At 45.7% G+C, this 17418-nt stretch overlaps 1 protein-coding gene across 1 annotated transcript in view; it reads right to left on the bottom strand.

The window, feature by feature from the left end:
• Positions 1-17418, bottom strand: part of PCNX2 (pecanex 2) — a 300964-nt gene that overhangs the window by 247672 nt on the left and 35874 nt on the right. The window contains exons 5-8 of the mRNA XM_039248833.1: positions 14455-15762; positions 9529-9676; positions 9246-9391; positions 6945-7038 (exon numbers count right to left, since the gene is read on the bottom strand). Coding sequence (XP_039104764.1) covers positions 6945-7038; positions 9246-9391; positions 9529-9676; positions 14455-15762 — 1696 coding nt within the window. The remainder of the gene's footprint in view (positions 1-6944; positions 7039-9245; positions 9392-9528; positions 9677-14454; positions 15763-17418) is intronic.

Raw genomic sequence — 17418 nt, 5'->3', positions numbered from 1 at the left:
ATTAAAAGCCGGGATACAATATTAAAGTACCTACTCTAAAATGTCCACAGAGGCCAAAATGTTGGAACACGGCAGGCTGACAGAGAGTGTGCAAAGCACTTAGCCACCTTAACAATCTCATAAAGTAACTCGTAAAGGGGCTGGAGTGAAGGCCTCCACCGAGGTCAATTCAGGGTGCTCTGCCCTGCCAGGTCACAGTGAACTTGAGCCCCTGGCCCTACGGCTCCAGTTTGTAGATAGTAACAATACCCTTGTGGCAAGTACTGTCCTAAGACCTGCATCTGCCTGTTATAGTTCACTTTCAAAGCTGCCCAGTGAATTGATTACTGTATCATTTCCATTTATGGATAAGCAAATGGATACTCAATAGAGTTAAGCAAGTGGCTCAGTGTCAACCAAAAAGTCCCCGTGAGTGTTGGAACTGAAGCCTGGATCAGCCTAAGACTGAGACTCGTGTGCAGGCTACTCGGTACCAAACCTGATGGCCCATCACAGCCCCCTTCCATGAGGACACAGAGAACTACGCCCTGGAGAATGAGTGGAATACAAGATGGGAAAATCTAATGTCAGCTGCACTCTCTGATTTCTCTGTACAGTGGTTTAAAAAGTCATTCTGCAGGGCTGTATTTCATTTAGTTATTTTCAGTTTGGGGGCTTTTTGGGGTTCATTTCCCCACTTACGAAAAGGAAAAGGTAATGCTCTATAATCAAATGACCAGGCAAACTGCTAGAGTTTCTGGCTCTTTCATCCCGAGCACCACAGGGTGAGGGCGATGTTGTCTTGATGTTCCCATGTTCACCAGACTGTTTCAGTCTATAAATAGGTTGAATTGCTGCTGCAGGTAGAACACAGCGCACACTCCTCAACCAGGCCTCTTGGTCTCCGGGACTTGACTGCTTCTCCGATTCAGCTTCTCACCTGCTCTCGCTGAATGCTCAGCTGCTCTGTGCACTGTCCAAACCCCATCTGGGCTCGCTCTGTCATTTCCAATGATCCAATGTGACTCAATTCAGTATTTACTGAACGTCTATCCACAGAGGGCTAAGTGAGGGCTCTAAAGGCACTGGTCAGAGGCACTTTTCTCTACACAAGTACAGTCTAGGAGGGACGGGAGTCCTACACAAATACATGAGAACCAGGGAGAATGTGGTAAGGCCTCCTCTGTCAGTGACACGGAGCAGCCGATTTATTTTCACAGCAGGGACTGATAAGATAAAGAAGTACAAAGAGGCAGATTGTAATTTGTGCTTTGAGAGATGATTATTCCAAAGGGTAGGACTGAATGGAGAAGGGCAATCAAGGTAAAGAGGAGCAGATGCTTAGAGAGGAAGGGCTGAAGGTCGGCCAGCATGGGCTTCGTAGAAAAGAGGGATGAGGGGCAGGGCGGCGCAGGGGTGCGGAGGGCGAGCTCAGTGCATGCCTGCTGGGTGGTGGGGGCCACGTAAGGGCATCTCTGTAGGGTGTGTGTTTGCAGGTAGGGCTGCTTCACAGGAAGTCTCGGGGCGTGGGGTGAAGGCCTGGGCTTCAGAGCAGGACTGGACAGCCAATAGTCCCCAGGCCACAGTGACCACACACGTGTCATCTGTGGCCTGTGGTATTTCAAACCAATTCAAACTGATGACGCTAAGCAAACGAGAACTTTACAAATAAATGGGGATTTTTAGCTCCTTGTGGAAAATACCGGAGAATCCAGTAGGGCCGGGCTTACTGAGCTGGTCTAAGTAGATTAATGCCCTCCAGCGGCCTGCAGGAGCCGCCACTCCTACCACGTGACACCGGCCACTTCCGCCATCCACACTACCTGCCTGGGAGCCACGGGGCTCTGAGTCCGTGGCCCCTGCTGAGGCAGAGGAGCAGGGAGGGAGACCCACGTGCCTTGAGCCCACTTGCTAGCCACTGAGGTTGAGCACGTTTTAGTCTTATTTCCTTTTCTGTGAAACGGAGCAAATACCACCTGCCTCAGTTGTGTCTTGCAGGTGAAATGGGACAACTGATGACTTGGCAGAGTGCTTCGCACATAATGCCTATTTAACAAGCGGTGGTGGCCACCACCAGAATTATTACAGGGGCCAGGAACCGCCATAACGCTGCTTCCCACAGAAAGACCAGAGGTGTGTTGGAGCACAGGAGCAAGGTGTTACCTGGCCCTTCCACGTTTACAAAACCCTGACCTGCTGGCCTTGCACTTGATCCTCTGCCTTCTGCTCCAGTGTCATTCTTTTATTTTTTTAATTGTTTTTTTTTTTAACTTATTTTGAGACAGAGAGAGAGACAGAGTGTGAGCAGAGGAGGGACAGAGATAGAGAGGGGGACACAGAATCCGAAGCAGGCTCCAGGCGCTAAGCTGTCAGCATGAAGCCCGCTGCGGGGCTCGAACCCACGAACTGACCGCGAGATCATGACCTGAGCTGAAGTCGGATGCTTAACCGACTGAGCCACCCGAGCACCCCTGCTCTGGTATCCTTCTTTACATTACAGATAGAGGACGCTCTCCCCCATGCGCACGCCCCACACACAGCGGTCTGTTCATGCAGGGACTAAAATACTTCAGTTGACTTGCTTGCTTTTATCCTATTTACAACAGTTTTCCCTTCATACAACCAAGTCAGAGATGCCAAAATCATCATTACATCACAAACTTCCATGAAAGCCAAGCCTCATTATGAACCCAAAGAAATGAGGCTCCCATGACAGATGGCATAGCTTCCACTGTCCCTAACTCTAGGGAGGACTTTTAGACTGTTGGAATATCCAGCATAAGCTCCTCAGACAGCAGTCGAAATCCAGAAGACCACAGGACTCTGCATAGCACTCAGCTGCTTTTCCTGAACAGGAGTTAACCAGATGGCAGCCCCTTCTCCACTTCTCCAGAAGAGCCGAGGGAGCCTCTTCAATGCTATAACTTTGCCGAGTGAAGCGATGGGAGTTTTGTTCTCACGCATTCAACAGGAAGCACCGTGCATCCCCTAGGCCCAAATGGGCCATTGAGTTGCCACAACACCCCATAACCAAGTCCCCTCTGAACAACTAACTTATTTCAAAGCACAGGCAGTATAGACAGCATGGATATTCTCAATGGTCTGTACGTGTGAAAGCAAACATGTATATTATTCCATTTTATCTGTGAAGCACAAAGAGAAGATATGCATGGGCATGTGCCATTCTTTCCTGGGGCTCTTAAAACCAATGCCCTGCCCAATTACCTTGGGGACAGGGCAGGTGGCCAAAGACTTAGGACCTGGCATGGGAGGTGCTGGGCCAAGAAACCTCAATCGGCATGTTCACATACAAGAAATGCAGTGATGACCAGGGACCTTATATAAAGTTTTTCTTGGAGTGGAAAGCTGCTTCTACAAAACTTGACCATTCTTTTTTTTTTTTTTTTTTTTAACATTTATTTACTATTGAGAAACAGAAAGAGACAGAGAATGAGCAGGAGAGGAGAAGAGCGAAGGGGAGACACAGAATCCAAAGCAGGCTCCAGGCTCTGAGGTGTCAACACAGAGCACTCCCTCATCTGATGCAGGGAGTGAACCCACAAACTGCGAGATCATGACCTTAGCTGAAGTCAGACGCTTAACCAACTGAGTCACCCAGGTGCCCCCCATTATTCTTCTAAGAGAAGCTCAGTAATTAATTTAATCGAATGATTTTACCAGAAGAAAAGTCCTCACGGGGTCATCTATTGATTTTTGCTGCCCCACATCCATCCACCCTGCTCCAAATTTACCCCTAAAGAGCCACCCCCCTGCTTCCTCAGAGGGAACTTACAATTCCAGTTCTGCACATGAACGTAGAGCTCAGCCAAGTACTGGCCTTGGTGCCTGGGCTCAGGGAACGTGGTTCAGCCAGAACCAAATCAGACTCAATGAGATTTATATTGGGGTTCATGGGAATAGGCATGTTGTCCTTGCTGGACTTGAATGAGAGAAGACATAAGGCCCACGGCTACTACAGGCATCTTCTGACTGCCAGAGTGGGGTATTTGGGAGTGGTGTCAAAACACAGGAGCAGGAGAGAGACAGAGAAGGAAAAACCACACCCTTGAAGACAGCTACAAGATGTCTCCGTTACACGACCCCAAATTCCCAAGGTAAGGAGGACTTTTGACTTGGATTCTCTCAGGTGTAGCAGGAAGGGGGTCTAAGGAAGGGTATGTACCATAAAAGGCAGAGCTTGGGAAGGAATAACCTGAGGCTGCCCAAGGGGTTCTCGGCACACACACATTCAGCAGCCCCAGCAACCACCCTGGCCGGAAGCTCTCTCGCTCTGAGTTAATGCCCTGTGGCAAACCGAAGCCCAGGCAGCTGTGGAAACAGAGCACAGGCTACACATAAAAGAGCTCTAATCTGGAGAGGAAATGCAAGGGAGACGAAAGAAAGCATGACTTGTGGGAAATTTAATAAAGGGAGAGCAATGAATGGGGGAAACTCAAGTTAGCAGGTGGCTCTGCGTGAGGCGAAACCTAAGGAGGTAGATAGAGCCTGCTAGAAACCTTGCAGGCCCTCTCTCTGGTTCTTATTTGCACTCTGTATGTTTTTAACTTTTTAAGGCTCTAAATGCATGCCTTTATTCTCACTGGCATTACCGGCAAAGGCTATTAAAGCATTTACAGAGGGGAAGTAAAGCACGTTTACCCATGAAGATAATAATAGGAAAGTCTTGAAGCTTTATTTTGGGATAAGATAGGGGGCCTGTCATTGTTTTAAATTTAGTTTAAAAACACTACAGCTTGCAACTGAGGATTGCAGGATAATGTGACAGTTTTCCATGCTGCATCCATGTGGAATTAAGTATTTGGCTCGAGAAGGCTGCCATCTTAGATGCTTCAGTCCATCAAGCCCTGTAAGGAATGTCCTGGAGGCTGGGGCTCACGTGAGGGCAGCAAACCCCCCTCTTCTCCTGGGTCTCCATTCACATAGGGACTTTGTGTGTCTTTTGGCTGGAGAGAATTTTGTTTTCTCGGTGATTTTTTTGTTTTGTTTGTTTTGTTTTTGGTATTTGAGAGAGAGAGCGAGCACATGAGTTGTGGGGAGAAAGGCAGAGGGAGAGGGAGAGAGAATCTTCAGCAGACTCCACACTCAGTGCAGAGCTCAATGTGGGGCTCGATCCCACGGCCCTGAGATCATGACCTGAGCCGAAATCAAGTTCAACCGATTGAGCCACCCAGGCGCCCTCTGTCTATTTAGATAGGAACATGGGCAACCCAGAGACAGAAGAAGAATGGAAGGCTGCAAGTAATGGAGAATGACAAGGGGCATAAGGCAAGGTGACAGGCTGCAAACTCCCCCCAAATCAGGTGGGACATGCGTGATGTCCCTCGGGCAATCCTGGCTGCCCAAGAACAAAGGGGGGTGGGGGGGGGAACAAATGGTTAACTGATACAGATCACAGTCCTGCAGGGCCTGAGCCTCCATCGCCCCTCCATGGTGATGTTTACGGCAGAAGGAAATGGCCGATGGAACTCAATTTCCTTGTAACCTGCAGCCCACCGACACACGCTTGAGGCCGGCAGAGTCAAAGCTTCTCCAGGAGCTCCCTACTGACTTCATGCTCGTGCTTTGCTGGGGCAGAAACAACCTTCGCCTGACAGCAGCTAGGCCTCCAGTATCCCGTGAGCCCTTAGCACATGAAAATCTCCCTGGAAACTTCTGCTGGACTTTCCCTCCCCCAACCCCACCGTACATAACCCGTCTCTCCTCACGGTCCCGGGACAGCTCTTTCTGCCCCCAGGTCCTGCCCCCTGCTTTCATAACATCCCTTTTGTGCACCAAAGACGTCGTCAAGATTTCTTACTTGGTTGTTGGCTCCGGACACCACGAACCCTACTGTCACCCCCTCCCCCTAGAAAACCTCATCAGAGAATATGCCTGTTTCCCCTGGACACAGCAGGCAGCCTCAGGGCCGGGCCCAGTGGGGCCAGCGTGGCCCGGGAGAGCCACCACCTACGACACAAGGTGACTCCACGGGAGTGGCTGGCACCAGCGCTCTTACGCAGCAGTGGCAACAGCGAGGAAACACCCTAACGGGCTGGCGCACAACAAAATTCCACTTGGACACCAGACGGCAGGAGACACAGACTTTCTTCTAGGCTCGCAGGAGGCTCCTCCTTGGGTCTGCCATGCACACCTGTGCAGGAAACTTGGCCCCAGAGCACTGAACACAGGCTCTGGAATTACGGTTCCCGTACCTCCCTTTGAACTCCCCAGACGTGAAGCCTGAGGCATTCGAATCACACCACAGAGGACTCCCATAAATCTTCATACATACGTGCAATTCTAAAGGAACGTACGTGAAAACTGTGCTTCCACACTAAAGAGCAGGCAACTGAGGTTGTCCATGTGAATTCTCCGCAACGAATCTCAAAGTCCAGGGTGGACAAGGAATTCCGCCCGCCACTAGTAAGGTTTACAGCTTGCCCATGAATCCGGGTATATTCCAGATGCACAGGCTAACTCAGTATCAGACTGAAGTAACGTGATTTAGAACATGATTTAGTAAGTTATGCAATACATTCTGAAGGAAGGAAAATAGGGAAGATGTTTAGATGATCTATCTACAAAAGAGCTGGCTTTCATTACTGAGGGTGAGAACTAGGCTTCTGGTCCATTCCTCGGGACAAATCTAAGGCCGGGATCTTGTGCTGTACCATCGTCCAACCACAAGGGAGCACTGTTGCTTGCACAGGACTCCTCTCTTCATATTTACATGCTATATTCATTTTTGGACGTGGCTACTGCAAAAATGACTCCGTTTATTTTTTATTTTTCTACGATGTCAGAGTTTCTTTTTCTCGCACACAAAACCCACGTGCTTCGACACCTACAAACGGGTTAACACATTCATTCTACACCAGGATCCTCACTTCATTTGCAGTCAGACTAATTTGCATGCCGCCCAGCAACCAGAGTGCCCCCAAACCTGAAACCAGACCTCCACTTACCGAGCTCGAGAGAAGCTGTCATAATTTGATGGCTGATGGTGCAAAGGGCCTTCTTTCTGATTTCCAGACTTTAAATAACAGGATCTAATTTCCCCTAGAAAACCATGAAATTTCAGCGAAGAGTATTTAGGCAATATTTGTATACGATCATTTCAGCTTATACATTTTTCAAGTTAGAAGGAACTCATTTTGGACTGTTTTCATAATAAGATGGTAGTCTAGGTCCATTCTTTACATTTTTCCACAGATTTTGTAACTAAAAAATCTTCTTGATGTACCTAAGAGTATGCTCAGACAAGTTTGCCTCAGTCCTACCAATTAATTGCTTTTGATCAATTAATTTGCACCATCCCTTAATTCACTTTTATATACATTTGACCCTGGGACAACTCAGGGGTTTGGGGCATGGACCACCCACACACTTGGAAGTTCATGTGTAACTCTGGCTCTCCCAAAAACTCAGCTACTAATTAACAGGGAAAGCCTTACGCATAAACACAAAGTCATTTAACACACATTTTGAATGTTCTATGTTTTATATATTGTCTTCTAATAATAAAGTAAGCCAGAGAAAAGAAAATGTCATGAAGAACATCATAAGGAAGAGAAAATACATTTATAGGACTGCACTGTATTTATATGAAAAAACAAAAACAAAACAACAGATGCGTGTAAGTGGACCTGTGTAGTTCAAAGCTCTGTTGTTCAAAGGTCAGCTGTTTTCAGTTCATTGTCTTGTACATTTTCAATATGTGTCAGTATGACGAAACATACCAGGCCCATGTTTCTTTGTATCATGTGCTAAAAGAGGCTTCTCACGCGCGGGGATTTGACTGGTGGAGCGCATGAGACCTTCCCCACCTCGGAATTCGCAGATGAGCTGTGGCACAGAGCACTGACTAGTGTGTCAGCCTGGTAATGAGGAACAGCAAGAGATGGAATTAATTTGCAGAGTTAAATTAGTCTGCTAAAGAGGTTCCGGGTATTGAGGTGTGAAAATCAGTTCACTTTGTAAATGTAAATCGTCTCTCCCCAGAATAGGCTTGAGGAGTACCTTCTTCAGGTGACATGGGTGCATAATTAACTGTGTTAGCAGAAGCTGAAATGGAGGCTGAAGGACAGGACCTCAACGTGAAGGCTCCTCCCACCAAGAGATACATTAATAAGGAAGACAACACCCCCCTGGAGGCTTTGATATGTGTTAATGTTGTTCTTTAGAGTGTAAAAGACTTCTTATAAGTCTGCCGATGCAAAAACACTTCAGACCACAAAGGACTGATGTATAGATAGGGTAACCATATCATTTATTATCCAAACCAGGATCCTTTTGAGAGTAAAATAACAAACATTACTTGATGTATTAAAAACATTAATTGATGTTTTGAGCCAAAAACCCATGCTCAAAAAACAAGGATGTATATCACTTATCTACAGAACTTTGAACTTGCCACTTAATATTCCTTCCTTCCTCCTTCCCTTCCCTTCCTTTCCTTTCTTCCCTCTCTTTCTTTCTCTCTTTCTTCCTTCCTTCTCTTTATTTTTTTTCTTTCTCTATCTTAAATCCTTTTTATAACAAAGCACTAAAAATATATATCAAGGTCAGATTTTCAACATACATCCAATAAATATTTACTAGGTACTAGGCATTGCTTTCCTAAAGTTTACAGTTGTGAGGGGGGAAATACCATTAATCAAATTATTATAGGTCAATAAATAATTAGACGTTATAATAGTATCAAAGAAGGAAAAAAACATGGTTTTAAGAGCAAAATGCAAAGGAATCTGACTAAGTCTGGGGAGTCCAGAAAAGGTTTTCCCGAAGAGCTTTCTTTAGAATTAAGATATGAACGATAGGGGTGCCTGGGTGGCTCAGTTGGTTAAGCGTCCAACTTTGGCTCAGGTCATGATCTCACAGTTCGTGGGTTTGAGCCCTGTGTCGGGCTCTGTGCTGACAGCCAGCTCAGAGCCTGGAGCCTGCTTCAGATTCTGTATCTCCCTCTCTCTCTGACCCTCCCCTATTCATGCTGTCTCTCTCTCTCTCAGAAATAAATAAAACATTAAAAATTAAAAAAAAAAAAGATACAAACAATAAACAGCACAGTGTGGGCAGAGGCCATGCTATGTGCAAAGGCCCTGAGGCAGGAAGGAGATCACTCTGCTCTGAGAACGTTATATGTGAGCAACCATAGGATTAAGTCTTCCTGTTCCAAAGTCTAGCGCTGAGGCTAAGAGACTATGTGGGCCTCAGAAAGCCCAGCTTTATCCCTTCTTCCCCGTCAGTACAGAGCTCTAAAGACTTACCATGCTCATCAATGAAGACATGCATGGCATCCACAGACATGTCATCTTGCACAGATGTTTCAGGCCCACTGATGACTTGCAAGACAGAACTATCTTGCTGGGAAGTCACCCTGTAGATTATTTGTCTTTGTCTATTGCCCTGGAAACTTAACATATATAAGAGTTTCAAAAACTGTTCGGAGCTCCTTCTTATCCTTAACAAACCATTAAAAGAAGCAGCCACCAACTGAGGTTGCTTCACACGTTGCACGAACGTGAAGCTAAGTAAGTAAGTTACGCTCACAGGGTCGTGATCTTGGCAGGCTCAGTGAACACGGGGCTGGTGCTAGTGTGGTCTTGACTTTGCACGTCTGGTTTTCCTTGTTTGGAACTGTGTCCATGAGGTTTTTCACTTTCCTGGAGTTCCTCCTTTTTCTCCTGGGAGCAGTTATCTGAAAAACATCATTTTTATGTGTTAACATAATGTTAAACAAGAAATGAATGTGAAAGTCCTTGGAAGTAAGTTACCAAAACTGAAACAAGAATAGACAGAAAATCGACATAGCTCCTATGAATTCATAATGTGCTTAAATACATTGTAATTTTACTAATGATGACAGTACCCAAGTATATTTGAAAAACAGAAGCGTTTATATGTTAGAGACAGGTGATTTAGAGATCTATGGACACTGTGTACTCTAGATTCAGAGATGCCTTTGAAATAACCCGTGACCACTGGGTCACTGCTCAGTGGGCAGAAAGTCACCCATTTAGATTACTTGGGCCTGAAAGGTTCATAACTCATAAATGGACAGCATCAGATGAAAAAAAATAGTTACATAAGCAAACCTGGCTATTTGGGAGCAAGGCCCCTTTTGCCACTTTAAAATCTTATCAATCATTCCTTCTCCCTCATTCTCCACATCTAAGTTTTCAAGGTAAAGGTAGACTTAGCCCCTTCATAAAGTGGATATTCATTAAAGAGCTGACTTTGAACTATATACTTGGCACCGTGGAAGACACAGTGAGATGCAACACCTGCTCCTTGCCCCGGGGAATAATTTAAGGTGAAGAAGAATGCCAAAATCAATAGGTACAGATAGGTTCTTTGAGTTTCTGCAATCCTCTTTATTAAAATTTTTTTTTTAATGTTTTTTTTTAATTTATTGGAGAGAGAGAGAGACAGCGGGAGCAGGGGAGGGAGAGAGAGAGGGAGTCACAGACTGAAACAGGCTCCAGGCTCTGAGCTGGCAGTCAGCACAGAGCCCGACGCGGGGCTCGAACCCACGAACCGCGAGATCATGACCTAAGCGAAAGTCGGACGCTTAACCGACTAAGCCACCCAGGCGCCCCTGCAATCCTCTTTAAATAACTGACCAAAGCAAGAGTCATGATACCGTGATGCACAATGGAACCCACCCCTGAGGGTCAGCCCTTCCTTGTCTGAGGATACACCCCAACAGCCACTTTTCGGGTTAAAATAACCACTGTATCCCCAAGACCAAAGACACCAAGAGTTATGTTCTTCAGAGTAAACTGTTGTCTAAGTGAGTGGTTTGAACCCACAGGTCCTTTCAACACATGCCATTTGAAAAGGCCACCAAGATCTGCATGGGCCCGCAAAGAGTCAAATCATGTAAGCTCCCCTGGAGTATGAATCCCACGGGTACGTATATAACAGCGTTTTTCATCCTCAGCCTCCAGGCAATTAGAGACACATCGCTGGCTTCTATGTAAGTCCTGAAGATAAACATTCCCAGCGCATCTGTGAAACTACCATTAGAATTTCTTGGATCCAAAAATGTTTGCCTTTCATTCGACAGCTTGTCAAGACAGAAGTTTTCAGTTTTCAGGACACGCATTTGTGAGAAAGTGCTATCGTAACAAGTAGCGTTAGCCAGTGATCATATCACGTACAAAGTTGCAGAAAGGCGAAGGCAGACAGCTCCACCCCTTCGTGCTACACAAATCTGTCTCCTATTTATTCATGTCTCTTTCTCATATTTTAGCCTCTCCTCTTTTTTTAATTTTTTAATGTTTTATTTATTTCTGAGAAAGAGAGAGAGAGAGAGAGAGAGAGAGAGAGACGGTGTGAGCACAGGAGAGTCAGAGAGAGAGGGTGACACAGAATCTGAAGCAGGCTCCAGGCTCTGAGCTAGCTGTCAGCACAGAGCCCGACACGGGGCTCAAACCCAAGAACCGTGAGATCATGACCTGAGCCAAAGTCGGACAGTTAACCGACTGAGCCACCCAGGTGCCCCTAGCCTCTCCTTCTCTTAAATGAGTACATTGCATTAGTCAACGTTCAGACTACGTGTTTTCCTTTTTCCCCTTTAAAATAACACATTCACGGGACGTTTCTATTAAAACAGTGCATATTAACTGTATGTAATTAAAACTAGAGGAAAGAAAAAATTTTGAATCATTCTTAACCCTATCATGCTGATACAGGAGCCAGTTTGATACATACACCATACCTGTCTTTTCTGTTAGGCATATATTTTTTTTACAAAAATTAAGTTATAATACAGATATGATTTTATAACTTGTGATATTTATGGTAAAGTATCATAAATATTCAATGACATCAGATATTCTTATACCACATAAAAATGGTAGTTCTGTAATATTACACTGATACACCATAATTCATTGGACTAGAGCCCTATTGTTACAAATTTAGGTTGTTTCCACTTTTCCATACTTCAGATAATTCTTTTTTTTTTAATTTTTTTAACTTTTTTTTTAAATATTTTTTATTTATTTCTAGGAGAGAGAGACAGAGAGACAGCATGAGCAGGGAGGGTCAGAGAGAGGGAGTCACAGACTGAAACAGGCTCCAGGCTCTGAGCTGGCAGTCAGCACAGAGCCCGATGTGGGGCTCGAACCCACGAACCACGAGATCATGACCTAAGCGAAAGTTGGACGCTTAACCAACTAAGCCACCCAGGCGCCCCCATACTTCAGATAATTCTTCAAAAAGCGTCTCTACATACATTCATGATGACTTTCTTAGAAATTCTAGAAGAGACTGAATACAAAATAGTCAGTGGCCACACAAGATATATATATAAATAGAACTCTGACCCACAATCTACAGCAACCAGCTCAGGAAGCCAACATACTATGGACAAGTCAGACGTGTAGAAAGTCAGATGATTATTTCTAGCCAACAGTCCTGGAAGCCAAATGACAACCTCTGTAAGAAGCGGCCCCAAATGGCCAGGACTTGATTAATTACTGAGAGCCTTCCTGACTTTTATCCCTGCTTCCAGCCAGAGAGAGTCAAATATGTCCCGGTACCAATCACGCGGGATGCTGTAATTAGCCTGTCCCCAGTCTCCCCAGGCTCCCAGCAGAGCACACCTGAAGCCTTCCTTTTCTCCACTACAAAGCTATCCCACTCTTCCACCTGCCTTTGAGTCTCTCCCAAACACAGGTAATGGTGGCTGGCTCCCTTGCTGTAGCGAGCTCCGAATAATAGCCTTTGCTTGTCACTTGAGCAGTCTTTGTTTATTTCCACAAAGTTAAATTAAGCTGCACCAAAGCAAAACAAAAACACGGTTTTCAAAGGCTTTTGAGACATGTGCGGTTTTCCATAGCCTTGAACCTTAGGATATCCCCAAGCCCTGACGATAATCATAAAGCCCTTTGCGGGGAGGGCCTGGGTTGGAAATAAGAGTAACACACGGAGAACTGGGAAATCATGTATCTTTTTACAATCATGGAATGCTCAAGCACTGTTCCACTATCAAGCAGGAAAAAGGTGAGGGCGCATTGCCTACGCTGCTGCTATCATTAAACACTGCCGCGTTGTTTTAGAAATACACTCTGAAATTGGGTTTTTGTTTTTTTTTAAGATAATTTATTGTCAAGTTGGCTAACATACAGCGTATACAAGAAATCAGGTTTTTAGATAACAGCACATGACAAATTATTATGTAGTAATAGAGGAGCAAGAAGATATTACCGATCTCCAAGACGTAAAAGACTTACCTCCTTCTCTTTTATCCTTCAATTAAAAACCTCTGTCCTTTCCTGGAAGGGGTCAATAATCCACTGTAGCTCCTCCCTCCCTGCCATACAGGCAGATTCCTGAAAACAAGCCTCTTCTTTTCCATAGAAAACTACATAGCATCATTTCTTTGCACATCCCTAGATTTCCAATCTAATACCATTCAGATTGAATGTGGTTAGCTGGCAAATTTAAGAACAGAAACTTAAGGAGACAAATCAAATAAACCTAACATGTGACCTGAGGGGAAAATCAGAATAAAAGGCTGAAATTGATTATGGAGGAAGACTTTTTCCCTATTTTCCTAACTGAATCCTCACAGTAAATCTGCAGCATATTGTTACTCCTGCTTTATTGAAGAAACTGTGACTCAGACGGATTTAGTAAATTGTCCAATCTCACCCAGCTGGTACTGCGAAACCAAAATTTGCCCCTGGGCTCTGAGGTCCCAAAGCGAGGGCTCTGTCCACCATACACAAAGCTTCCTGGGAAGACACACATGTACAGACCCACGCTATCCAATATGGTAGCCCGTAGCCACATGTGACTATTTCAATAAGGTTATATGAGGAGTAAATGAGTTAAGATGAGAGTAACTATATAATTTATTATTCAAACTGGGAACACTTTTGAGAGTGAAAGGTGGCATTATAGTGGCAAAATAAGTATAAATGAGGACCCTGTGGGGCAGACAACAATATACTGTCATCCTTATTAATACACGTAAAGTGCTGAGGACAGTGCTTGACCTAAATTAAGAGCTGTGTGTTTGTTATAATTATGTTTACAAATTGGGATACGTAAGGCATCCTGCATACAGGATTTTATAACGGAACTCAACAGAAAAGTGAATTCATCTCACAGAAACGTACTTTACAATCAGCTTTCCCAGATACATCTACTCTATAAAGAGAGAGAAATCTATTGTTCTTGTCACTGTGATAAAATATAATTGCTTATTTCCTTGCAAATCAATATCGTGGCCTTCTAGGAAAGCCAAACATTCACTCCTATGTCTCAAAGCTCCTGCTGGCATAAGCCCATGTTAATATGTGCTCAACACACAGTTTAGTATTGGCACATTCGGCAATTATCAATGACACCAAGCAGCAATGGCCCAATATCCCACCATCTGCAAGACCAAATCACCGAAGGTAATTAACATACGTATTGCCTTCTTTGCATCATCACGACAGAAATTATGTGGAATCATACCTCTAAGAAGCCCTCTGTCTTTGTTCTGCTCCACCACACCATTCCTTTCGTTGGATGCCGCCAGCTTGGAAGTATTGATTGACTCTAATAGGGAGACAAATTGCAGGAAGTTGGATTCATTTGGCATTTGTCCTTCCTTAGCCTCTAGGTCAGATTTGGAAGTTGGTATTGTTTTTTCTTTATCGCCAATAATTTCTGCGGAACTTTTGCTCAAGAAGACATCTGTCCCGCTGTCCACGCTGAGAACCCGGGTGTGTCTCTTTTCATGGCTGGTTTTGCAAGATGATGGGTCAAGGTTAGCCTGGCCTTCCTTTGCCCCCTCAGACTCAGGGGCCGCATGAGGTGTGAATGGGGGTGCTGTTTCACAGCGGTCTCCTGTGGGGGACGGACTGCCGTCCTTTGTGGCATTTCCTCCTTCCCCAGACTCATAGCCAGAACACTGATTGGATGACGCCTCCACCATCAATCTCTCGGGAGTCCTGTCACCTCCACTGCCTTCGGGACACATAGCGCCTCCTGCCCCATCCTCAGAGAGCTCCAGCGTGATGACAGGAATTCTTCTCTGCACTGTGTGGGGAGGACTGGCCACCCCCGGGGCAGCCGGCTCAGCGTCAGACTTTAAACCGGCTCTCTCGGTGCCCATCACCTTCAGGTGGAGGGAGCTTTCCAGGTCTGTCATGGAGTTCGGAGTACTGCTCATGGTGATGACAATTTTAATGGGTTCATGCAGACTCAGTGGGTCTCCTGGTTGAGAAGTATCAATGAGAGTCACAGCAACCTCGCTATCCGAGTAGTCCACTTCCTGGTTCAAGGGCGGGTCCCCCTGGCGGGAGGCATCCAGTGACGCCCGTGCAGGCACAGGTCTGGCTATAACAGTGTTGCACTGAGGGCAGCTACTGCTCAGGCTGTCCGGAGGGGACTTGCTCTGCAGCCATTCCCGGAGGGAGCCTGGGGCGTAATTCGCGGGTTCTGGACTGAGGACTGAATTCTCACTCCCCCAGGGTTGGAAAGAGACTTCAGTTTCTAGTAAGTCGTACTGAGACAAAGACAAGTGTGGCAACTTCCTCAAGGCTTCTTTTTCCACTAAGCCGCCCTCAGATCTGTGGCGGAGGGGGGGCTGCCCCTTCCCTCCCCTCTCCTTCCCCTGATCGCTGGCTCCACTTTCTGCCACAGCCCGTTTCATGGGTATGACTGGCGGGGTCATGGTCTCCGGCGCGCACGCTTTATAGGCAGGCGAGCCGTCCGTTCTGATACCAGGTGAGGTAGATGACACTGGTGCTACAGGTTGGTCTTCTGAGAAAATGACACCTGAAATAAACCACAGGCACCTTCTTAGCTCCCGAAACGGGTGACTGATGTCCCGGGGCAAGGCCTCGTGATACAGGCGAAAAGCAGCACTATCAACCCATGCAACTGGATGCTTATTTTTATGCTTTTATTTTTTTTTTTAATATAATCTATTGTCAAGTTGGCTAACATACAGTGTATACAGTGGGCTCTTGGCTTCGGAAGTAGATTCCCATGATTCATCGCTTACATACAACACCCAGTGCTCCCCCCAACAGGTGCCCTCCTCAGTGCCCAGCACCCATTTTCCCTTCTCAACCCCTGCCATCAACCTCAGTTTGTTCTCTGTATTTAAGAGTCTCTTATGATTTGCCTCCCTCCCTCTCTGTTTGAAACTATTTTTTCCTCTTCCCTTCCCCTAAGGTCTTCTGTTAAGTTTCTCAAATTCCACATATGAGTGAAAACATGGTATCTTGTCTTTTACTGACTGACTCATTTCACTTAGCATAATGCCCTCCAGTTCCATCCACGTTGCTGCAAATGGCAAGTTTTCATTCTTTCTCATTGCCAAGTAGTATTCCGTTGTATAGATAAACCACATCTTCTTGATCCATTTGTCAGTGGATGGGCATTTGGGCTCTTTCCATGTTTTGGCTATTGTTGAGAGAGCTGCTATGAACATTGGAGTACACTTGCCCCTATGCATCAGCACTCCTGTATCCCTTGGGTAAATTCCTAGCAGTGCTATTGCTGGATGCTTATTTTTAAAATATCACCTCCATTCTGAAATTGTTCTTAAAATCTCTGCATTTAAAAATAATAATTCAGACTTTTAGCTTTTGCTGTTATGTGACCTTAGGAGGCAGACTGATATGTTTGAAACATGTTTGGGACTTATTGTCAGGAAGCTCCTGGCTCTGCTACTTACTAGCTACGTTATCTTGGGCAAGGTACTTAATCCTTCTAAACCAAGCTCCTCGGGGCACCTGGGTAGCTTAGTCAGTTGAGCATCCAACTTCAGCTCAGGTCATGAACTCGTGGTTTGTGGGTGCAAGCCCCACCTCAGGCTCTGTGCTAACATTCCAGAGCCTGCAGCCTGCTTTGGATTCTGTGTCTCCCTCTCTATGTCCCTCCCTGCCACCACCACCCCCACACACTCTCAAAAATAAATAACCATTAAAAAAAATTTTTTTTAAACCAAGACCCTCCACTGTGCTCTACTGACACTTTGGGCCAGATAAATCTTTGCCGCGGGCGCTGTCCTCTGCATTGTGCGACGGTTAGCACATTCCTGGCCTCTGCCCACTTGATGCCAGCAGCAACTCTGCCCTCAATCATGCCAGTGGAAAATGCCTCCAGACACTGTCAGACATTCCCTGGGGAGGACAGTCCCCCAGTTGAGAGCCATGGCTCTAACCTTCAACCTCTTACCTGCAAAACGGGAATAATTATAGCAACCTCTTGAGGCTGCCGTGAGGATCTGGAAGGATAGTACTAGACCGAAGGCCTGGCACTGGGCTTGCTGAGACCTTGTTCTGTGGACAATAATAACCTCACGCTTCTGATGTGATTCACCGATTTTCACAACATTTCTAAATTGTATCTGCAATACTATGATGGTGACCAAGGGGGCTCTGCCCTCCTAGCTTCCCATATCTGTTAGTGACCCTCCCGTTC

Source organism: Hyaena hyaena, unplaced genomic scaffold (genome assembly GCF_003009895.1).
Source record: "Hyaena hyaena isolate Hyena2069 unplaced genomic scaffold, ASM300989v1 scaffold_319, whole genome shotgun sequence".
NCBI classification, from domain to species: Eukaryota; Metazoa; Chordata; class Mammalia; order Carnivora; family Hyaenidae; genus Hyaena; species Hyaena hyaena.
The sequence above is the reverse complement of the archived record's forward strand: the minus strand, read 5'-3'. Positions and strand labels throughout refer to the sequence as shown.